At 36.8% G+C, this 25,686-nt stretch overlaps 1 protein-coding gene across 1 annotated transcript in view; it reads left to right on the forward strand.

Moving 5' to 3' along the window:
- Window positions 1–25,686, forward strand: part of NDUFAF2 (NADH:ubiquinone oxidoreductase complex assembly factor 2) — a 176,129-nt gene that overhangs the window by 122,086 nt on the left and 28,357 nt on the right. Inside the window, exon 3 of the mRNA XM_045494120.1 lies at window positions 118–158. Within this exon, the coding sequence (XP_045350076.1) occupies window positions 118–158 (41 nt within the window). The remainder of the gene's footprint in view (window positions 1–117; window positions 159–25,686) is intronic.

The raw sequence follows: 25,686 nt of genomic DNA on the forward strand, positions 1-25,686 counted from the left end.
CAGTGCCTAAAATAACATGTAACAGGTGCTCAATAAATATTTGTTTTATGCATGAATGAGTAAAGTGTTTGTGCAAATTATCAAAAATTTACATTTAAGTATTATTTGTCTTTCTAGCTTGGATTAGAGGAAAAAGAAAGACTCCACCTACGATGGAGGTAAGAATACACAACAAAAATATTCAAATAGCATGTATTTATAATGCTGTGTTTCTCAGTTGGGAGTTTACATGAAGCCTCAGAATAAATATTATGCATCTTCCCAGAGTGTTCATTTTACTCCACAGACAAGAATTTAAAACATCTTTATAATAAATGCACAAGTTATATAATATAACATTCAATTCACAGGAATTTTAAAATGAAAAAATACAAATGCAATACAAAATAAAAATATTTTTTAAAAAGTTTAGACTTAAAGCAGCTTACATCAGGATGTTTTGCCTGGTTCCTGGGAACTGTGTTCTGCTATGGGTGCTTTGGTGGAAAAGTCTGAGAAATACTGAATCTCATGGTTCTATCCAAATCATCCTGTGCTTATTTTTCCCTCAATTTTATATCAAACGTAAAATGTTATAATTTTATATACATTTAACTCTATCATATCTGAAGAAACCTTAAAATATACAATTAGCGTGTAACATGGAACACTCAGTATAATAGACGAATTTTTATTTTAAACTTTAAAAACAGTTTTGGTAGCACAGAGAATAAAAAGTATAGCATTGCTGTGGTGTAGTATTTTTAAAACATAGTTATTTCATAATTTTTATTTTAAAACAATAGCCTAAAGTGTTCTAAAATTGTTTTGTTAGAATTAAATGTATTCCATAAGAGGAAATTTTCCAAATTGATTAGTATACTGCCTTCTCCTTTTCTTGTATTTAGGACCTCCCTCTTCTTTTCTCTCCACTTTTCCTTCACTACTACAGCCCTGATGACAACAGAAATGTTGCTCCACCAGTCAGGCCCCACTTGTTGAGAGGTGGGGTACACCAGGGCAGAACTCATGGTGACCCATAAATTGACATACATATGCTCCATTTCTCCTATACTGACCCCATCAGTGTTTGTCAGGCTGGGCTCTGAACAAGCTTATCTCTAAGCCCATTTATAGCTTTGTATGTTACTTCCACTTTTGCCCTGCCTTACTCTTGTCAGATCTTTCTAATATCTGTGAACCTTGGAAATAAAAGGGAAGAAAAAGTCATTGTGATTCAAGATTCAGAAGCATCCCCAGTGGTTTGCAGTGCTAGGAATCATCAAGGAGACCTTCCAATTCCTCTTCACTTGGCCGTATTAAGACTTCTTATTCTCAGAGCTAAAGCAGTTTCTTCTAACCTCAGAATTCTGAAAGCCTTCTTCCATGGAAACATTGATGTGCAAAGTGATTAGATGAAGGCACCTGAAACTATTAGAGCTAAGACACCACCCCTGTAAATTTCAAGTAATCCCAGCATTTCAGACAAGCTCCAGTCAGAACAGTGAGACCAAGTCATTCTATCCATGATGCTCACATTCTTGAATATCGGAATAGGAGCCTTCCCTTGCATCTTTTCTAATGTATTATCAATGTCATCCTTCTTTATGCTCTTCTGCATCCTCCCCACCACACACACACACACACACACACACCCTTTCCTCCCTCTTGATCTCTTAGATTGTGTTTCAGAAATTTCTGTTTCTTTGTTAGCAATTTATCCTTAACTTTTAATATTTCCTAGGAACTTTCTCTACCACAAAACCTCAACTGAAATCTGCCTGTGTCTGAAAGATAGTGAGCCTCCTTGTGCTCATTTTACCACAACCCACAGAAAGAATATGGGTTCAACTGTTTCTTTCTTTCCCTTTTCCCTTTCAAAATATTCTTTCATTTTGTGAACCTAGGGGAGAGTAGTAACTTTGTGACCTAAGTATGTTTTTCTCCACCTATTTATAATTTTTGTCTCTCCCAACCTCCAGGCCACTCCCCACCCTGATGGTGAAGATGAGAACCAGACTTAGAGACTTCTTCAGTGCTTTCCCAAGTCTTAACTGTTCAGTTTTTTTCTTTTTACTCCATCCACACTAATATCCATACCTCAAGTGAACAACCACTAACGTAGCCACACCTTAGTTCTTACCATCACCAAACACCATTCTACCACTACAGTTTGTAAACTCTTAAATCCCAGATTCTACATATGTCCGGTTAAGAGAAAACTACTTAATTTAAAGTAAGACAAGTTTACAGAAAGCCACAGGAATTAAATATATGGCTTAATGGGTTATTATAAGGTGAATTCCACAAGGTCAGAAATAGAACTTTGTCATCTAATCCAGAATCATGTACTCTGTCATAATACAGCCTCCCCCAAAAGCAACCCTGAACCTTTTGCAGTAAATTTATATAATTTTATCACCCAAAGGTACATTATAGTTTAGAGTTTTACATTTTGTAAAAACTTCATATTTGATTTAAATCTCCATCAATCTCTGTGGTTCTCCTCCATCCCTTTTATTTTCTTATAAATTTGTCTGTTGAAAAACCCAGCCTATTTGACCTGTAGATCTTGCCACAGTTTAGATTTTGTTGATCTTATGTTATTCATGTTAGTTCACGATGTTCCTCTGTCCTCTGTCTTTACTTCAGTTTGGCACCTGCATCCAGAAGCTGGCTACTCATGTTTGATCTTTTTGTCAAGACTGTAGAAAATGTTTGGCAAGACTATGGGAGAGCATATCTGGTTGTCCCTCTTTTTGTGATTTGCACAGTTGCTTATGCTTCATACCTATGTCACTTCATTGGAAACAACCTCCTAATCTTGCATGTCTGTTAAAACTAGTTAGTTTTCAAGATGCTACCAGTCATTTGAGCTCTCTACGTTTTTTTCAAATCTCTTAGTGAACTCCCACCCCCAAATAGACTTCTGTCTCTTCTACCTGTACGCTACGGCTAAAGGTCAGCTAGTAACAATTAGAGTGCCATTTACAGTAGTGTCAGAAAATATTAAATACCCTGATATAAATTAAGCAAAATATATGCAAGACATGTACACTTAAAACTACAGAATGCTGTTGAGAGAAATTGAAGAAGACCTAAATTAATGGAGAGAAATATCTGTTCGTGGGTTGGAATATTTAATTGCTAAGACGTTACTTCTTCCAAATTGATCTGCAGCAGCAAAGCTTATACTTTATCATGCATCACCATCACCAGGAAGGCTTGTTAAAACACAGATTGCAGGTCCCAGCCCCAGAGTGGTTGATCCACTAGGTCTTAGGGTGAGGCTTGAATATTTTCATTGCATCAAGATCCTTGGTGATACTAATGCTGCTGGTCAAGAGCCCATGCCTTGCAAACCACTGGTGTAGAGAGTTAGTCAAATAAAAATCAAGTTAAAATTCCACCAGACTTGTAGAAATCAAGATATAGATGAATTCTAAAATATATTTGAAAATGCAAAGGCCCTAAAGTAGCTGAAAGCAATCATGAAAAAGGAGATTAAAAATTAGAGAACTTACACTGTTTGGCACTAAGACTTACTCTAAAACTGTAGTAATGAGGTACTGGGATAAGGATATATAAATAAATGAATGGAAAAGAATAGAGAATCCAGGGGCGCCTGGGTGGCTCAGTCGGTTAAGCGTCTGACTTTGGTTCAGGTCATGATCTCACAGTTTGTGCGTCTGAGCACCACGTTGGGCTCTGTGCTGATGGTTCAGAGCCTGGAGCCTGCTTCGGATTCTGTGTCTCCTTCTGTCTCTGCCCCTCCCCCACTTGTGCTCTGTCTCTCTCTGTCTCTCAAAAATAAATAAGTGTAAAAAAAAAATTAAAAAAAAAAAGAATAGAGAATCCAGAAGTAGACACCATACAGCCAATTGGCTTTGACAATGGCACCAAAGGAACACAATTACAAATGGAAAGCCTTTTCAACAAATGGTGTTAGAATAACTTAATGTCCACATGGAAAAAATAAAGATCCCTACCTGACATCATGTGCCAGTATTAATTCAAGATGGAACATAGACTAAACATAAAAGCTAAAACTTAAAATCCTTCTAGAAGAAACCATAGTGGAATATTTTCACAACTTTGGGGTAAACAAGAGATAGAAAGCGCTATCCAGAAGGGAGAAGCATTGATCATTTGAACTTAATCAAAATTAAAACTAAGCTTCTCAAAAAATAACATTAGCAAAGCAGTAAACTGGGAGAAAATAATCACAGCATATGTATTTGACAAGACTCGTATCCAGACTATACAAAGAAGACCTCGACTCAATGATTTAAAAGAAAAGAAGGCAACGCTAATAAAAATTGGGTAAAAATCTTGAACAGTCACTTTATAAAATACAAGAATGAGCACTAAGCCTATGAAAAGATACTCACCATCTCTAGTCATCAGGGAAACCACAATGAGATGCCACTCTACTAGACACACAAGAAAAGAGCTAAAATTCAAAAGATTAACAATAACTAGAGCAACCATACCTTTCATGTAGTACTGGTTGTTGTAAAAATAATGCAACCACATTAAAAAACTGGCTGTTTTTTATAAAATCAAATACATCTACCCTCTGACACCAGTTTTTTTTCTCCTGGCCCCTTTCAAGTCTGAAGGAATAAATATTTAGGCATATTTCTTGGGAAGCTCTGTCCAAAAGAAGGTCTAGTTGCCTGGCAGACCATGAATGGCCTCCTGATTTGTGCCCAGCCCACGTTTTCTTACTTTCCTCCTTCTGCTTGTTATACCCACTCAACTCTACAAGAACTCCCTACTGTTTCTCAGGTTTCCTGTCTTTTCCCTCTCTCATCGGCTGGCACACTTCTGCTTGTGCTTAGTTCCCTTTAAAGTTCTTTGATGGGATTCTTTGATTCCCTTTAAAATTCCTCGACTGTTTGCTCAACTTTTCATCACGTAGAGTTAATCACTCCTATCTAATTAGAACTGTACTGCCATGTACAGCTGTGTAGCTCTTTGAGTTCAGTATTATAACTCTCTGTTTTATTTTTCCATCTTTCTGACTATAGTATGAGCTGTATGGCACAAGACATATTTGTTTGAATGTCACAGATACCTAACACAGAGCCTGATTAATTATTTGATAAGCTTTTGTTGACAGAATTGGAAATCTCATTGCCATGTAAGTGTATTCTGTGGTCTCCATGCAGAGTTTGAATTTCCAACAACCCACTGTAAAATGACCTGATAAAACTGAACATATTTTGAATTTGAGCATTGCCTGTACTGTATTGTTACTGTTGGTTGCCAATATAGTAAAGCACCTATTCATCAGTGTGGTACAAGTTGAATTAATACTTCACAAAATTAATGAGGTAGACTTTTCCTAGTGATGACCATATTCCATTTGAAGTCACGTATAGCAAATATTTTGAAATATTTCTTCTTCTTTCATACTGACAGAACAGTAGGAAACAAAGTTTTCTGTTGTAAAAAGTAAATAAATGTATTGCCAAATATTGACAAAATACATGACTCAGCAATAGGTTTACAGACACTAGAAGAAAGCTATAATATTGGACCTCACCTATTTCATTTTTAATACATATACTCCATAAAAAAAGGAAGAGAAAATGCTAGAAGCCAGTAGAAATGGAGATGGTGATGCTGTAGTCAAATGAAAGGTTGGGGTAGCTAGGTGGGATAATACTTAACAGTAATTCATTTACTTGACTGTGTTCTCAGATCTGACCTAGAAGCTCCAAAGACTCACTTTTGTCCATGTCCAAGGTGATTTGGCTCTAAAAGATATCACAATGACTAAAAGATAAATATGTGAGTTTGAAATAGTTGCCAGAATTCCAATCTGTTAATTTACAATAGAAATTCAATTAGCACAGGAAAAAACAGCAGGTTACCTGGTAAGTATGACATTAGGATAAAGGGAGTTAAGTAAAATAAATGTTTAATTGCATCGGGGCTATAACTGCCTGTTGTGTCCATCTCACAATAGGGATAATCTGACCCATAGGAATGGAAATATTTAAATAGAATTGGCCACAGTTCCCAACATCTGTCTCTATACTAGGAATAACCTTATGATTTGGAATAGTAAAAATTGCCATGTGCTGGTTGAGGCTTTTGCTTTCAGGGATGCTGTTTTTATGGACTGCCAGCATTTGTCTCTGTGATCTCTTCTTTTCTTTGCTTCCCCATTCTGACTGACATTTTATTTCTTTTGCTATTACAGTGGTTACATTATGATCAAATGTTGCTGACCCTGCAGATGTTCTTTCGTTTATTCTTTTCACATCGCTGTTCTGGCCTATAAGATGTTGATCTTACAGTTCAATTTTCAGAAAAAAATCTTATTTCTGAATTCTTTTTTTAAGGTTTTATTTTTAAGTAATCTCTACACCCAACATGGGACTCGAACTCATGACCCCAAGGTCAAGAGTCACATGTTCCACCAACTGAACCAGCAGGTGCCCCTTACTTCTGAATTCTTGAGGCCCATTTCACCATTGTCTCCAAGTAACTGACACTTACTGCTTGAGTTCTCAGTACCCAGTATTACTATGTTCATTTTAGAAGTTACAGAATTGAAATGTCTTTTAAAATGGATATTTTGCATATGTAACCCCACTTTCCTGCTGCCTTAAATTACAAAGATGGATTTTGGACCCCTACCTCAAACCTCACACTCACTTCTGGTTATGAAGTGGAAATGGATAAGAAAATTGCAACGTGTTCGTACAGTAGGTTACAGCATGATTCATTAAAAATAAATAAACTAGGGCTGCCTGGGTGGCTCAGACTGTTAAGCATCCATCTCTTGATTTTGGCTCAGGTCATAATCTCATAGTTTGTGGGTTCCAGCACTGCATCAAGCCCTGTGCTGACAGCATGGAGCCTGCTTGAGATTCTCTCTCTCTGCCCCTCCCCTGCTTTCTCTCTCTCCCTCCCTCCCTCTCTCTCTCTCAATAAATAACCTTAAAAATATGAATGAACTAGAGCTGCATTTATCAATGGGGATAAATCTGAGAAACATGATGTCAAACAAAAAGAGCAAGTTACAGAAGATTTCATACAGTACAATACTATTTATATAAAGTTTGAAAGCAAGGAAAGATTAATGGACCGTCAAGTAAAGTTAGCAAGTTAAACTCTGAGTTTACTTTTTCTATGCAAGCCTAATGAAAACAACAGCAAAGGGATTTGTTTTAAAAAGCATAAACCTACAAGGTCAAAGAAATTGAAGAGACAAAAACAGCAACAGTGTTTTAGAAGCTGGAAAGCAGACGAACAGGTGGTAACAGATTTAGCAAAATGGAGAATGACTTCTCATCTGGCAGAGAAGAAAGCCCAGAAGCAACCCGGTTTATATCACAGAACCTCAGAATGTTCAGTAATTGGCAGTGCCAGGAAATTCTAAAAGTGGAGTTGAGGCTGGTGCTAAAAACAGTAACTTAGTTGAAAATCTGCTTAAGAAGCAATTAGATGCTAACCAGTAAATTGTAGGTGCAATAATAGAGTTGGAAAATCGCCATTTTTCAGTGATCATTGTAATAGCTTATTCAGGGAAAAATTATTAGTGGGTGCTAAAACCATTGGGTCAAATTTTGTTGGGAAACACATTATTTACATGATCTCAGGGCACCTGGGTGGCTCAGTTGGTTATATCTGCCTTCAGCCCAGGTCATGATCTCACAGTTCGTGGTTTTAAGCCCCGCATGGTGCTCTGCACTGACAGCATGGAGCCTGCTTCGGATCCTCTGTCTCCCACTCTCTCTGCCACTCCCCCGTTCTCTTTCTCTCTCTCTCTCTCTCTCAAAAATAAAATAAACATTTAAAAAAAGATATTTACATGATCTCAAGGTATCTCCCAACAGATTGCTTATTAATTACAAAGGGGAAAAAAAAAGGTATACTTAGAGTAGACAAATCTAGTGGATACCACCTTAAACAAGTAGGACAGACTTGATATGTGTGCCTCCTTGTATAATGTGTGCCTCCTTGTATAATGCACTGAGAATAAGGTAATATTTATGTTGTATTTCTTCAAATACAGAATCCTAATCTAATCATGAGGGCAAAGCCAGAAAACCTAAATTGGAACACATGTCATTAAACACCAAATGGGTCATGTTAGTGTTATGAACAACAAAGAAAGACTGATCAACACGACAATTAAATGTAATATGTGACCCTGGATTGGGGAAAAAACTTAGCCATAAAGGACAGTATTGGGGTAATTAGTAAAATTTGAACATGAACCATATATTAAATAATAGCACTGTATCAGTGTTAAGTCTTCTGGAAAAAAAAAAAAAAGAGAGAAGGATGCTATTAAATTCTTTTTGTGAAAGTCTGAAAACCCAGCAACTTCTCTCCCATTTGAAAACTGGGAGTTTATTTATGGAAAGTTTATTTATTTATCCAGACAAATTTGAGTGAAGAGGTACCAGTCAGAAAAGAGAGTGATTAAATGAACATATACTTACTGAACTTAACAAATGAGGTTGAGTTATAGCTAAGTACATCGACAATAAACAGAATTTACTTATTATTTCCAAGAAAAACAGAACTTAGGTAGGAAAAAGAAAAATCCTAGTATACTAGATAACTTACTTGTTATAGTGTTTATTCATAATATAAATATTGAATATTGATCTATAACTATTTGGAGAGTATTTGGTCTCAAGAAGGATGAGGTAAATCCTCACTTTCTTTTTTTTTTTTTAAGTTTATTTTGAGAGAGAGAGAGAGACACACACACACACACACACACACACGCGCGCGCGCGCGCGCAATTGGGGGAGGGGCAGAGAGAGGAGGAGATAGGGAATCCCAAGCAGGCTTCAACACTGTCAGTACAGTGCCCCATGCGAGGCTCGAACTCATGAATCATGACATGGTGACCTGGGCTAAAGTAAGACACTTAGATGACTGAGCCGTCCAGATGCCCCATAAATCCTCATTTTCAGTAATAAGTCAATATACAGTGCTTAAAATTGGAAAGTAAAGAAGTACTAACACAAAAACGTTTTTAGATATTATGGAGGATTTAGGAGCAGAGTCTTCCTTTATAGCTGTCAGTTTCTCAGCTCCCTTGTTTGGCCTGGGCCATAACCAGAAGCATCATTTGAAAGCATATCATAAATATTTTAGAACAATGTAGCCCTATAAATTATGTGAACATATAATTTTTATTTAAAGAGAAGAATTTTGAAAAACATACGTGATGCTGTAGATGAGAGGTAGCAAAGTTTTTCTTCAGAGCACCGTATAGTAAATATTTCAGGTGTCGTGAGACACGGTCTCGTTGCTCCTGTTCCTAACTCTGCCATGGTAGTGTGAAAGCAGTTATAGACTACATATATGAGTGAGTGTGGCTATGTGCGGTGTAACTTTATTTATAAAACAGGTGGTGGGTGGATCCTAGTTTGCTAACCGCTCCTACTGATGACTGGTTTTCAAATTGGGATACCTCTACACCTGAGAACACGAAGATATCCAGTGGGATATGCGGGTATGGATGGCCTTAAAGAAATTAATTTCCGTATTCTCTCTTTCCATGTGTCATCTTTCCTAAAAACGATCTGTCTGAGAACTCTTTCTGGTCTGCCAGTTCTCCTTTTTGACATCTTTCGTAATCATCTGTCTCCCACTTTTCAAAAGAAAAGCTTACCCCTTGTCCTTGCTAAATCTTACTGTGGTGCATTGCCTTGGGGTTTAAAAATCTCCAGGGCACCAAACAGAGACTACTGGAGAGTGAATTTCTCCTGAGGGATAGTCTCTTGAGACTAAAGCAGAGAAATCTTCAGTAAAAATTACTGAACGGGGCAGCACATTTTCAGCCAGCTGACAAACTCATGGCAAGGATCCATGCCTTCTAGTTTCTTTGTCCACCTAGATAACCATTTATCTATCTTAAAATTAAAATCAACAAGTGAGAAAGTTGTCATAGAGACACATAATAATACATTTATTTGAATTTAAAAATTAAGTTAGATTTCTTCTGACGGAGAAGTCAGATTTGGCTGATTGGGTTTGACAATGAGGACTGGCTTTGCCAATTAAGTTATATGGCTATATTTTCCGTAAATTGAGTAAGTTAAACTGCAGCTCCAAGGCTTTGACAAAAACATACTTAGAGGATGCATTCAATACGCAATAAACTTGAAAATACATCTTGTGCCATTATTTAAGTGTCAATTTAAACGTGCAAGATGGTACATAGTTTTCAAAGGTCTTAGGAGATAAGTGTGCAAAACAAAGTAGGAAATCACTGCTGCTGTTGTTTATGGGTATGTAAACATGCAGTGCGGTGCCTGGGTGGCTCAATCAGTGTGCGATCCAGCCCTGCATCAGGGGGCTCTGTGCTGGGCATGGAGCCTGCTTGAGATTCTCTCTCTCTCCTTCTCCCTCTGTCCTTTCCCTGCTTGTGCTGGCACATGTGCTCTCGCTCGCTCTCTCTCTCTGTCTCTCAAAACATAAGAATAAAGATGTAATAAAAGTATTAAAAACATGCATGAGGGGCACCTGGGTGGCTCAGCCGGTTAAGAGTCCGACTTTGGCTCAGGTCACGATCTCACGGTTCGTTTCCTGAGTTAGAACCCCGCGTCGGGCTCTGTACTGACAGCTCAGAGCCTGGAGCCTGCTTCAGATTCTGTCTCTCTCTCTGTCTCTTTGCCCCTCCTCTACTTGCTCTCTGTCTCTCTCTCAAATATAAAACATAAAAATAAATAAATAAAATAAAATAAAATAAAAACACATGAAAATGATAGACAAGAAATTGAGAGTAGTTGTTACCTCTGGGGAAGGAGAATGTTGGGGGGAGGGGTCACAGAGTGTTTTATGGGTCATATCTGTAGTGTTTTATTTCTCAAGCTGTATGTTGGTCATATCTGTACTGCTTTATCTGTGGTATTTTAATTCTTAAGTTGATTATAGCTATAGTATTTTGTTTCCTAATCTGGGTATTGGGCACTTAGATATATGTAATATTATTAACTATATTTATACACTTGAAATATTTTATTAAAAAATAATACAATGTGTGGAAATTAAGAAACAAAACAGATGAACATAAGGGAAGGGAAGGAAAAACAAAATATGATAAAAACAGAGAGGGAGGCAAACCCTAAGAGCCTCTTGAATACAGAGAACAAACTGAGCGTTGTGGAGGGGTACTGGGTGGGGATGGGCTAAATGGGTGATGGTCATTAAGGAGGGCACTTGCTGGTATGAGCACTGGGTGTTATATGTAAGTGATGAATCACTAAATTCTACTTCTGAAACCAATATTATACTATATGTTAATATGAATTTAAATTAAAAAAAAGAATACAATGAAACCTTGTAATCATATATTTTAAGAGAACGTATTGGGTTCCTGATACAAAAATAAGATATTTAGAATAACCTGAAAAGTGAAATACTTGAAATTCTAAAATACTGAAGGCACTTAAGAAGTTATCATAGCAATATGCATAAAAAGCAATCATCGTAGCTTAAGTTTTGGGATTCCTTGTTAAAACCTGAATGCTTGTATATTTTTATTATTCATTTAGTTACTTAACAAGCACCTGATATGTGCCTAATAGCTAACATAGTTTCCTTATAGATTTCTGTTGTACATACCAACCTGTCCTAGATACAAACTCTGTTCAATTATGTTTAGATTCAGTTTTTAGTTTTCTTTTTATTTCCTCTGCAAAAGTCAATTAGTCTGATTCTTTGAGGTCGCAAGGGAAAAACATTCACATATTGCCTTCAGAAATTAGATTTTATTGCAAGTTTACACAGGGAGCATTATGTCTTCCGTTATGTAGTCATTCTGGGATCTTTGGTTTCCCAGACTGGAAAGGATATAACCTTGAACTTGATCAACATCCCATTCTTTATTCACCTACTAGCATTTCTATCTCCCCAAAGAAGATGTATCTGGATGGGTTGACCACCATCCGCAGTGAAAAGTTCCGTTGAGTGGAGTTATGCCAGACATTTCACCTCCCTCATGCCTAAAACTGTGTGCTTCTTTTGGCTAGGCACAGCAACTCCCCATTCAGGAGCGCCTGAAGCCCTGCAGTTTATACCTGCCAGTGGAGTTATTGCACACTTCTATGAGTCTGGCATGACCAGAGTTATGACTTTACTTGGTTTATCATCCTTTATTTGATTAAAAAATTAATATAATAACAATGTTACTGGGCACCTGGGTGGCTTAGTCGGTTAAGCATCTGTCATCAGCTCAGTTCATGATCTCATTCTCCATGATTTCGAGCCCACATTGGGCTCTGTGCTGACAGCTCAGAGCCGGAAGCCTGCTTCAGATTCTGTGTCTCCATCTCTGTCTGCTCCTTCCCTGCTCATGCTCTGTCTCTCTCTTTCTTTCAAATATAAACATTAAAAAAATTTTTTAATAAAAAATTAATATAACAATTTAAAAAATAGAAATAGTAAAATACCCCAAATCATATAGCTGGTTGCACAATTCAACTTTAACAAGTTATTCATACATTGGTATGTTATTTTAATTTCGGTATACTTTTTATTTTGTATACTGACGTTTTCACTTAACTATCATAATAAATGAATAAAAACAAGCACTTGAAACTCAATGGCATAACACTTAGAAATGACTTTTCTACATACCTTTTTTGGTATTGACCTCTAGCTTTGTAAAAAAAAGGTGATATAAAATTTGCCATGCTTCCCTAGAAAAAATGTGGTAGGAAATGAAAGTAAATCTTGAGCATTTCAAGCTTGTCAGAGTCTATACTCAACCATAAGCTAGTGTGTCTCCCTAACTGGAGGTATTTATTTATTAACTGTGCAAGAAATTTTTATGCTAGTTTGTGTTAATTTTTTTGGTTTTCCAAATATTGATTTTAAGTAGGTCTTGCTAAACATTATCTCAAATTTCAAGCATCCCACCTTTCTTATTCTAAAAGGATTGCTTCTCTTTTTTTGATGTTTATTTATTTATTTTGAGAGAGAGAGAGAGAAAGGGGGGAGGGGAGGGGCAGAGAGAGAGAGGGAGAGAGAGAATTCTGAGCAGGCTCCATACTGTCAGCACAGAGCCTAATGTGAGGTTGGAACTCACAAACCTGTGAGATCATGACCTGAGCCAAAACCGAGAGTAGACGCTTAACTGACTGAGCCACTCAGGAACCCCTAAAAGGATTGCTTCTTAAATGCCTTGTTACAAAGCCGAGGTCTGAGTTTGAGTTTCATTTATCCTTAGCACATTTTTTCCTTCCATTTTGACCTTTTATCTGACTTTTAAAGTGCAGAACATAAAAGGGTTTTTTTTAAGTTGTATATAAATAGATTGCTATTGTTTATTATTTTTAGATATGCTTATGCTCAGTGTCTTATGAGATTCATCATAACTTACTGGGTGCATATTAAAAACTATACAGAATTTGTTCTGAATAGTTAACCTTCTGAGTCACATCATCAGTTACTAAGGCAAGTCCCATTTAGGTGTTAAAACTGGGCTTATACCCAGTGAAAAATGGTTAAGGGAGTTAAAATGAGGTCAGGTTTGTATTTTTTTTTTAATCCACACCTTTCTCGGTTATTTTACCAAAACAATTTCTTATGATATTCCTCTTATTCTTCCATGTTGAAGAAATAATGATTATCTTCACAATCTAAATTTCAAGAAAAATAAATTGCTACTGATTACTTTTATCAGATGTAAATTGATTTCTTTAAATAATGGTGTTTAGGAAGATTATATTGGTTTTATTTGTGATGTACCCTCTAGGATATCAAGCCACTGTTGATTGTCACAGTTAGGCATGCCAGATTTTATTCTCAAATATTTATTATGACAGTGACAAAATACTGTACTAATTTGCTAAGTGTATGTTGTTGCTATGGTAATAAGAAATCAGGCATTTTTTGTAACTTTTCTGATATACATATGTTCACTGTGTTTCATGTATTCAAATATACTTAATTTCCTTCTCAAATATCACATTTTGTTGCCATTGTGATCCTTTTTTTTTTTTTTTTTTTTTTTTTTTTTGCTGGTTTTCTACAACATGAACAAACAGATGTGTCATCTAGGGCAGGGTTTTTCAACTTATGCAATACATTAGTGGGTTGTGAAATCAACTTAGTGGGTTATGAGTATTTTTTCTTTTTAATAGAGTAGAAAAAATATACAATAGGAAATACTAATACTATTGTTTTATGAAATTCATATTTCACATACGCACATATGTTCATGTACTGTATTTCTTATTGTGGTGGCTTATTTTTATGGGTCAACTTGAGTAGGCCACAGCACCTGTAGTCAAACACTAGTCTAGATTTTGCTGTGAAGGAACTGTTTAGATAAGATGAACATTTAAATCAACAGACATTGAGCAAAGCAGATTACCCTCCATAATGTGGCTGGGCCTCATCCAATCAGTTGAAGACCACAAGAGAAAAGAGACTGACCTCCTCTGAGAAAGAGGGGATTCTGCCTGCAGGCTCCTTTGGACTCAAGCAACATTAACTCTTCCCTGGGTCTCCAGTCTACCAGCCTACCATGAAGATTTGGACTTCTTAACCTCCACAATTATGTGAGTCAATTCCTTAAAATTAATCAGTCCCCCTCATATATATACATATATCCATACATGTATATATAAATACATACATACACATATATATATATATATAAATATACACACATACATTCATACACATGTTACTGGTTCGTTTTTTTTTGGACAACCCTAATATACTTACTAAAGGTCATAGTACAAAAAGTTGAAAATTACTAATCTTGACAGTAGTTTTTTTAAAGCTTATTTATTTATTTTGAGAGAGACAGACAGTGCAAGTGGGGAAGGGGCAGAGAGAGAGGGAGAGAGGGAAGAACCCAAGCAGAGTCCACACTGTCACCACAGAGCCCGAGGTGGGGCTCTAACTCATAAACTGGAATCATGACCTGAGCCAAAACCAAGAGTCGGCCACTTAACCGACTGAGTCACCCTAAATCTTCACAGTAGTTTTTTAACCTAGTGAACTGGTATGTGTAAAATGCTTAGCCAATGTGTAGCTCAAAATAGATATTAAATAAGTGATAGCTGCTGTTATTTAATAATTTTTACTTGTTATTATTTAAAGTCCATAAGAATCCTAATTTGATGAGAAGTTATATAGAAATATTTCTAACTTATCCACTCATTTAAACTCTTTTTTTAAAGGACTAATCTGTGTTTGAGAATAATATTTGGTATTTTGAATGTTTGCTCTATAGAAATTATCATGAAATTTTCTGCTTTGTTTCCCTCTCCCCATTTATGTGGTCTATGAGCTCCCTGTATTTTTTTCCACCATAATATTCCAAACAGTTCAATATATTTGAATTTTTGAAAAGATAGTCTTTGTCTGTAGTTCAAGATTATTTGATATTCTCAATCTCAATGCACTAAGGGGCAGGCATATAAGAAACTGTTATCACATACCTCTTGAGCCCTCCCTCACATGCTCTTGTCCTGCTTTACTCCAGCCTAGCTGCAGCCACCATCTGTCTTAGGTATAATCTCACTACAGCTCTGCTGAGTAACTTTAGCTTTCTACTTTGACACTGTAGCATGGGATGCTTGTTGGGAGTCAGCCTGGAAATGTGAGAGGATTAACACACCAGGTAACCCTTGACCCGTGAGGGATAGGAACCAATGGATAAACACTCCCTGTCTGCCCCTTGGGCAAATGGGTCAAGCACATTGAAACAGTTCGGACACATTCAACATTACTCCTTAGAAGGTTCCAGCAGGAATTGGGTCCCAATGTCCAGAGCACTGACCAGAGCATACCTCTGTTTGTTTTTCTTCCCTGTTTCACTCTTTCCAGTATCTTGCTCTTCTTCCTTGGAATCACTTGTTCAGCATCAGCTTTATGAAAACCAAAATTGTTGTCTTAACAGACAAACTGGAGCCCAAAATTGAAATTGTCAGTACCTAGTAAATAAATTCAGCAGGCCAACTGATTTTGTAACATGAGTGCACATTGGTCCTGTTGGCACAAAATGATATGTCTTTAGAAATATTAAAGAGAGGGACACCTCAGCGGCTCAGTCTTTTGAGCATCCGACTTCAGCTCAGGTCATGATCTTGCATCTCATGAGTTCAAGCCCCACATCAGGTTCACTGCTGTCTGTGCAGATCCTGCTTTGGATCCTCTGTCCCCCTTTCTCTGCCCCTCCCCCACTTATGCTCTCTCAAGAATAAATAAAACATTTTAAAAAAAGAAATATTAAAGAGAAAGAGTGTATGTATGTCTATCAGATGTACTTGAAAATTTTGTGACCCAGGAACATCTTAATGGGATGAAATTCTGTGGTGTCATTCAGTACTTACCCAGGTACTTGACAGACCCTGAGATTAATTTTTCAACAACAGCTTGACTTGGCCTATAAGTATAATTGAAGCTTAACTCTGGAAGAGTCTAATGATTTTCTTTCCTAGTAAGAATCCTGATTATATTTTTCTAGTTTGATAATAGAGTGGCCGTCTTACTGCTGCCCATTAGAGATTAGAAGCAGGCCTCTCCTCTCCATTTGAAACACTGCTAACAAACTGACGCTCTGCAGAAGCATGCCTTAGATTATCTAACGTCTTGATCCTTTCAAAAGTATGGCTGAGGGAAATTATGTCTAAAGAAGACCTTCTAGGATAGAACTTCCCAGCTGCTGAGCCAGACCTCTATAGAGATGTGCCCACAATACTGATGCTCTTAGTCCTCCAGTGGCCACTTACTTCCTGTTGTGAAAAACCTGGGAAAGAACTACCTAAGGCCTCAGTGTGCAATCGAAATATATTAGCCACATATTTAACTTTAAATTTTCTACAAGCCCCATTAGAAAAAGTAAAAAGAAATAAGTGAAATTAATTTTAATAATGTATTTCAGTTAGCCCAGTATATCAAAATATTATCAATTCAGTATGTAATCAATAAAAAAACTAGTTAGTGCGATATTTTATATTTTTAATGCTAATCTTTGAAATCCAGTATTTATCCTATATTTATAGCCTATCTTTTTTTTTTTTTTTTTTTTTTTGTAAGCATTTATTTATTTTTGAGAGAGAGAGAGACAGAATCCGAAACAGACTCCAGGCTCTGAGCTGTCAGCACAGAGCCCAGTGCAGGACTTGCACCCACGAACTATGAGATCATGACCTGAGCCGAAGTCAGATACTTAACGGACTGAGCCACCCAGGCTCCGCTACACTTTTCAGACTAGCCACATATCAGGTTGTCAGTGACCACCAGCCACCACCATTGAACAATGCAGATCTAAGGGATGTACTAGCCACCTAGTGTATCAAGTGAAATCATCCAACATATAGCACCCCCATCTAAGTTCTAGCCTTTATATTTTGGGCTTTTGATTAATAAGTAAAAAGTCTGGAAGATAATCACTTCTACATCTGTTTAAAAATGATTACTGAAAATATTGGTCATTTTGCTCTTTACCTCTTATTTAAGAATTATTGAAAACAAACTCTTCCTAGATGTGTCTACAAAAAAAAAAAAACAAACTTTTTTTCTCTCTCAAAGAATAAATATGTTTCCTTTTATTAAGTAAAATGAGTTATATAATTTGTTTAGCTTCTTGCACTGGCTGTTAGGAAGTGCAGAGTAAAAGGTATTGTTAAATTACAGTAACTGTGTTAACTACATTAACACTTGCAGTTATCATATATCCTTTTCCCCATAGTTTGGCTTTTTAAACAACTTTCTTTTACTTTTTACTTTCTTTTAATGTCTTCATCTTTTTTAACAACTTTATTTTACTCCTTAAAAAACAGAACCACTAGGGGTGCCTGGGTGGCTTGAGTCAGTTAAGCATTTGAGTTCAACTCAGGTCATGGTTCATGAGTTTAAGCCCTGCATTAGGCTATCTGCTGTCAGTGCAGAGCCTTTAGATCCTTTGTCTCCCTCTCTCTCTCTCTGCCCCTTCCCTGTTTGCTCTCTCTCTCTCTCAAAAATTAACATTAAAAAAATAATTGTTCATATTTAAAAAACAAACAAACCAGAATCCCTAGATTCATTGACTAAGTGAATACACTCTGGATAGGAAGAGAAATATATGAGCTTACGCTGTTAAATGTACTAATTTGTGGTACTTGTCAGATGGTCAGATGTGCAGATTTCAGTACTAGAGTGGCATAATTGCAATGGACTTGACTTCACAATGATAATAAGGAGCTATGGAGCATATATATTACTCACAGAATAAAGGCAGGAGGCATTTCTCTGCCGAAGTGATGGGAGAGAGGGAGGGAAGGGAGGAATGAAAGAGACATAGATATAATTAAGAGATTTATTTATTTCAGAGAGTTGCCTAACACAGCTGTGGGAGCAGGCATGTCAGAAATTTGCAAGACAGGCAGGTAGGTTAAAAATTCTCAAGCAAGAATCGATCCTGCAGTCTTGAGACAGAATTTCTTCTTCCTCAGGGGACTCCTAGTTTTGCTCTTAAGGCCCTTCAACTGAATGGTTGAGGGTCACCCAAATTATGAAGAATAGCTCTTTTACTTAGAATCAATGGTTCATAGATGTTGCCTGCTTTTACAAAATACCTTCACAGCAACACCTAGGTTAGTGTTTAATTGAATAATTGGGTACTATGGCCTAGCCAAGTTGATACATAAAACTAATCATCACAGTTGATAATTAGTGCTTTTATTCTGATAGTTTTTAGTTACATTTTTTTGTTTTAAAATCTATTGGGCTTTCATCTGAAACTAATAGAACCTTGTGTGTCGGCTATACTCAAGTAAAAAAAATTGTTTTAATTTTTTTAAGGAAGATTTTTTTTTAATGTATTTTTGAAGGGGGAGGGGAGGGCCAGAGAGAGGGATAAACAGAATCTGAAGTAGGCTCCAGGGTCTGAGTTGTCAGCACAGAGCCCGCAGGGCTCAAATTTGTGAAGTGCGAGATCATGGCCTGAGCTGAAGTTGAACGCTTAACCACCTGAGCCACCCAGGCACCCCGAAGGATTTCTTTTAAAATTAATGTATCTAAGGGGCACCTGGGTGGCTCAGTCAGTTAAGCCACTGACTTTGGCTCCTGTCATGATCTCACAGTTCGTGGGTTTGAGCCCCATATCAGGCTCTGTGGTGACAGCTCAGAGCCTGGCGCCTGCTTGGAATTCTGTGTCTCCCTCTCTCTCTGCCCCACCCCTGCTTGCGCTCTGTCTCTCTCTCAAAAATGAATAAACGTTAGAAAAAAATTTTTTTTAATAAATTTATCTAAATAGTTGCTCCTTGGTGGCTCAGTTAATTAAGCAACCAACTATTGGTTTCAGCCATGATGTCACAGTTGTGAGATTGAACCCCACATTGGGTTCCATGCTGGTCCTGGAGCCTGCTTAAGATTCTCTCTCTCTCTCTCTCTCTCTCTCTCTCTCCCTCTCCCTCTCTCCCTCTCCCTCTCCCTCTCCCTCTCCCTCTCCCTCTCCCTCTCCCTCTTCCTTCCTCCCTCCCTCTGCACACATGTTCTTTCTCTCTCACTGTCTCTTTCTTAAAAAAAAAAAAAAAGAAAAAAGGGAGCTCCTGGGTGGCTCAACCAGTTAATAGTCTGACGTCAGCTCTGGTCATGATCTCATGGCTCATGAGTTTGAGCCCTGCTTAGGGCTCTGTGCTGACAGTTCAGAACCTGGAGCCTGCTTCTGATTCTGTCTCCCTCTCTCTCTGCCCCTCCCCCGCTCACTCTCTGTCTCTCTCTGTCTTAAAAATAAACATTTGGGGCGCCTGGGTGGCGCAGTCGGTTAAGCGTCCGACTTCAGCCAGGTCATGATCTCGCGGTCCGGGAGTTCGAGCCCCGCATCAGGCTCTGGGCTGATGGCTCAGAGCCTGGAGCCTATTTCCGATTCTGTGTCTCCCTCTCTCTCTGCCCCTCCCCCGTTCATGATCTGTCTCTCTCTGTCCCAAAGATGAATAAACGTTGAAAAAAAAAATAAATAAATAAAAATAAAAAAATAAATAAATAAATAAACATTTAAAAATTTTTAAAAAAAGAATTATCATTTTAAAAATAAAATAAAATAATCTAAATAAAAAAATAAAAATAGAATACACTAGGTTTTGAAGACTTAGGAATTTTGATCTTCAAATTCCTGCCAGGAAGATAGGAATATGCACCAGTGGAAAAAATTCTACTCACAAGAGTATGATTTATCTTTTAAGTACTAGTATTTGGGCCATGATAATTTGAATTATCTTTTATTTTGTTTCTTTTTAGCTATTAGCATATTTTACAATTTGCAATTTCCTTAAACAAGAAACAACAATAAACACATTAATTGGTGTTTTACCTGCAGCTCTATTTTCCAAGGCAAATATTTCTCAACTTAGGTAAGATTCTATGTCTTTAATATAACTACCAATGTGAGAAAAATTTTCTGGAGCTCAGATTCTTACTGGAAAATGAGAGACTTATAAATTTGCACATATTTGTAAAATTTAAGAACATTATCTTTTACTGATAAATGCTGCTGGCTAATTAACCCTTGGAGACCTTAGTTCAAACAGGTTATCACAATTAGCAATGAAGGTGTAAGTGTGAATCTAATTAGTCAGTTGGGTTAGCCTCTTTCTCAGTTAATGTCATGTTCATATGCTTTGCCTTTATAAACACATTGTATGAGAATTAACTTAAAAAAGAAAATCATAAAATATACCATATCTTCCTGACTCTGTTATTTTTTAAAGTAAGGGAGTATGTGTGTATTAAAAGATATAATAAAAGACTTGAAGGAAATGCAAATACAAAATGGTTTGGGTGGTGAATTGATTTTCTTCTTTATGTTTTATGTATTTTATGAATTTGATACATAAAGTAAATATTTCTCTATAATCGGAAAATATTTAACTTTTAAAAAGGAAATTAAGAAGGCCAGCTCAGTGGTTTCTAGTGATCTGACAAGTGGTGCCAAAGGACACAATGAGGAAGAGCCCACCATAATACCTACCTTTGGCCTTTGGGATTGTTCCTTGACTTCCTAAATTTAATACCTGTCTCTCATGCATAATTTACCTAAAATCTTGAGGTTGTTTTATTTGCAGCCTTAAGGTAACACGTGTTCTTTGTTACCACCACAAAAGTCATTTCAGTTCAACAAATATTTATAAAGTGCTGCCATGTTCTGCTTACCAGATAATTAACATTTTTCCTTTGTTAATCTAACAAGACTGTTTTCATAAATTAACTTTTCCTTTTTCTTTCATTATCCTTTTATATACTTATTTTTTCTGTGTCTACATCTTTGAATGACTTTTGTTTCCAGTTTCTAAACATTTTTATTCAAATGTTGAGTTATGGAAGAATTTCCATTTTGGACACGTTACTCTCTTATGATAGTTCTCAATTTTTATTTTTACTGTAATTAATAAATCTTTCAACTTAAGCTTTCTCTAAATAATTAGTAATATACCCTATCTTTGACTTAGACTGTCTAGACCTGTCGAATGTAGACTATCAATCCAATATAGTAGCCAGTAGCCACATGTGGCTATTATAATTTGAATTAACTAAAATAAATGTCTCTTTTTATTCAAAAGTCACGTGTTTTTATTTGTATTTAAATTTGACAGACATTAGTTTAAATAATCGATTGCTTTTCATCTTCAATGTTCATACATTGAAGACACACACCATAATAAGGTTAAGTGTTTTCTGAATTGCACAATGGATATAAGGTGAAATGTTAAAGAGGAAAATAAAGTTTTTTGTCCTGTATTCTTTCAAACTATTTCTAGCTTTTCTACAATTATCTGTTTTAACAGTCTCTCGTCTTTAGACAGGGAAAAAGTGTTATTTAGTGAGGACTGATAAGCATAACAGTTCAGTAATTGCCCCCCCCCCCAACAAAGTTAGACTAATTGCATTATCTGTGGCCACCAAATTACATGATGGATTATCATAAAAACATTTAATTTCATATGTATTTGTTGAAAATAACCTCACTAATAAAATTTTCTTTCAAGTGAATTCCAAATTCTTATTACCAGGTGGATATTTTTGCCAAGAAATTTATATTACATAGTAATTTAAATGCAATAATTATAAAAGCCATAGAATATTATTATACTAGAGTATTTGTTCAGAAAATTCCTTTGTGTATTAGAAAAATATTTGCATGTAATAAGTCTGATAATACAATATATTCAGTGAAGGTTAGTACATTGTATGGATTCACCTAAGAAAACATAACGTTGCCTCTCACTTAAAGAAACAAAAGTATTTAGGGTGCCTGGGTGGCTCAGTCAGTTAAGCATCCGACTTCGGCTCAGGTCATGATCTCATGGTTTCTGAGAAAGACCCCTGCCTTGGACTCTGCACTGACAGCATGGAGCCTGTTTAGTATTATCTCTGTCCCTCTCTCTCTCTGCCCCTCCCCTGCTCACACACACACTCTCTCTCTCTCTCTCTCAGTCTCTCAAAATAAACATTAAAAAAAATTTTTTTTAAAGAAACAAAAGTATTTACAAGTAAATGATAATAGTAGAATGTAAATATTTTTGCCTATAGTACAAAAATATAACTCAGCTTTTATTCCACTTAAATTTGTGTATTAGACTTTGAAACCCTTATTTACAGATACTCTTGAGAAAAAATTCCCAGGTAGAAATGTTCCTAATCCCTGCCACATTTACGGGTATCTTAGTATCAAAGGAAAGAGACATTCTTAAGAATTATCCACAAAAGTGTTCATCTAACCTGAATACCATGAAGCTTTTTTTTTTCTTTTTTATTTTTTTTTTATTTTTTTTTTTATAATATATGAAATTTATTGTCAAATTGGTTTCCATAAAACACCCAGTGCTCATCCCAAAAGGTGCCCTCCTCAATACCCATCACCCACCCTCTCCTCCCTCCTACCCCCCATCAACCCTCATTTTGTTCTCAGTTTTTAACAGTCTCTTATGCTTTGGCTCTCTCCCACTCTAACCTCTTTTTTTTTTTTTTTTTTTTTCTTTTTTCCTCCCCCTCCCCCATGGGTTCCTGTTAGGTTTCTCAGGATCCACATAAGAGTGAAACCATATGGTATCTGTCTTTCTCTGTATGGCTTATTTCACTTAGCATCACACTCTCCAGTTCCATCCACGTTGCTACAAAAGGCCATATTTCATTTTTTCTCATTGCCACGTAGTATTCCATTGTGTATATAAACCACAATTTCTTTATCCATTCATCAGTTGATGGACATTTAGGCTCTTTCCATCATTTGGCTATTGTTGAGAGTGCTGCTATGAACATTGGGGTACAAGTGCCCCTATGCATCAGTACTCCTGTATCCCTGGGTAAATTCCTAGCAGTGCTATTGCTGGGTCATAGGGTAGGTCTATTTTTAATTTTCTGAGGAACTTCCACACTGCTTTCCAGAGCGGCTGCACCAATTTGCATTCCCACCAACAGTGCAAGAGGGTTCCCATTTCTCCACATCCTCTCCAGCATCTATAGTCTCCTGATTTGTTCATTTTGGCCACTCTGACTGGCGTGAGGTGATACCTGAGTGTGGTTTTGATTTGTATTTCCCTGATAAGGAGCGACGCTGAACATCTTTTCATGTGCCTGTTGGCCATCCGGATGTCTTCTTTAGAGAAGTGTCTATTCATGTTTTCTGCCCATTTCTTCACTGGGTTATTTGTTTTTCAGGTGTGGAGTTTGGTGAGCTCTTTATAGATTCTGGATACTAGCCCTTTGTCCGATATGTCATTTGCAAATATCTTTTCCCATTCCGTTGGTTGCCTTTTAGTTTTGTTGGTTGTTTCCTTTGCTGTGCAGAAGCTTTTTATCTTCATAAGGTCCCAGTAATTCACTTTTGCTTTTAATTCCCTTGCCTTTGGGGATGTGTCAAGTAAGAGATTGCTACGGCTGAGGTCAGAGAGGTCTTTTCCTGCTTTCTTCTCTAGGGTTTTGATGGTTTCCTGTCTCACATTCAGGTCCTTTATCCATTTTGAGTTTATTTTTGTGAATGGTGTGAGAAAGTGGTCTAGTTTCAACCTTCTGCATGTTGCTGTCCAGTTCTCTCAGCACCATTTGTTAAAGAGGCTGTCTTTTTTCCATTGGATGTTCTTTCCTGCTTTGTCAAAGATGAGTTGACCATACGTTTGTAGGTCTAGTTCTGGGGTTTCTATTCTATTCCATTGGTCTATGTGTCTGTTTTTGTGCCAATACCATGCTGTCTTGATGATGACAGCTTTGTAGTAGAGGCTAAAGTCTGGGATTGTGATGCCTCCTGCTTTGGTCTTCTTCTTCAAAATTCCTTTGGCTATTCGGGGCCTTTTGTGGTTCCATATGAATTTTAGGATTGCTTGTTCTAGTTTCGAGAAGAATGCTGGTGCAATTTTGATTGGGATTGCATTGAATGTGTAGATAGCTTTGGGTAGTATTGACATTTTGACAATATTTATTTTTCCAATCCATGAGCAGGGAATGTCTTTCCATTTCTTTAAATCTTCTTCAATTTCCTTCATAAGCTTTCTATAGTTTTCAGCATACAGATCCTTTACATCTTTGGTTAGATTTATTCCTAGGTATTTTATGCTTCTTGGTGCAATTGTGAATGGGATCTGTTTCTTTATTTGTCTTTCTGTTGCTTCATTAGTAGTGTATAAGAATGCAACTGATTTCTGTACATTGATTTTGTATCCTGCGACTTTGCTGAATTCATGTATCAATTCTAGCAGACTTTTGGTGGAGTCTATCGGATTTTCCATGTATGATATCATGTCATCTGCAAAAAGCGAAAGCTTGACTTCATCTTTGCCAATTTTGATGCCTTTGATTTCCTTTTGTTGTCTGATTGCTGATGCTAGAACTTCCAGCACTATGTTAAACAACAGCGGTGAGAGTGGGCATCCCTGTCGTGTTCCTGATCTCAGGGAAAAAGCTCTCAGTTTTTCCCCATTGAGGATGATGTTAGCTGTGGGCTTTTCATAAATGGCTTTTATGATCTTTAAGTATGTTCCTTCTATCCCGACTTTCTCAAGGGTTTTTATTAAGAAAGGGTGCTGGATTTTGTCAAAGGCCTTTTCTGCATCGATTGACAGGATCATATGGTTCTTCTCTTTTTTTTTGTTAATGTGATGTATCACGTTGATTGATTTGCGAATGTTGAACAAGCCCTGAATCCCAGGAATGAATCCCACTTGATCATGGTGAATAATTCTTTTTATATGCCGTTGAATTCGATTTGCTAGTATCTTATTGAGAATTTTTGCATCCATATTCATCAGGGATATTGGCCGGTAGTTCTCTTTTTTTACTGGGTCTCTGTCTGGTTTAGGAATCAAAGTAATACTGGCTTCATAGAATGAGTCTGGAAGTTTTCCTTCCCTTTCTATTTCTTGGAATAGCTTGAGAAGGATAGGTATTATCTCTGCTTTAAACGTCTGGTAGAATTCCCCTGGGAAGCCATCTGGTCCTGGACTCTTATTTGTTGGGAGATTTTTGATAACCGATTCAATTTCTTCGCTGGTTATGGGTCTGTTCAAGCTTTCTATTTCCTGATTGAGTTTTGGAAGAGTGTGGGTGTTCAGGAATTTGTCCATTTCTTCCAGGTTGTCCAATTTGTTGGCATATAATTTTTCATAGTATTCCCTGATAATTGCTTGTATCTCTGAGGGATTGGTTGTAATAATTCCATTTTCATTCATGATTTTATCTATTTGGGTCATCTCCCTTTTCTTTTTGAGAAGCCTAGCTAGAGGTTTGTCA

This window comes from Leopardus geoffroyi, chromosome A1, assembly GCF_018350155.1.
Source record: "Leopardus geoffroyi isolate Oge1 chromosome A1, O.geoffroyi_Oge1_pat1.0, whole genome shotgun sequence".
Taxonomy (NCBI): Eukaryota; Metazoa; Chordata; class Mammalia; order Carnivora; family Felidae; genus Leopardus; species Leopardus geoffroyi.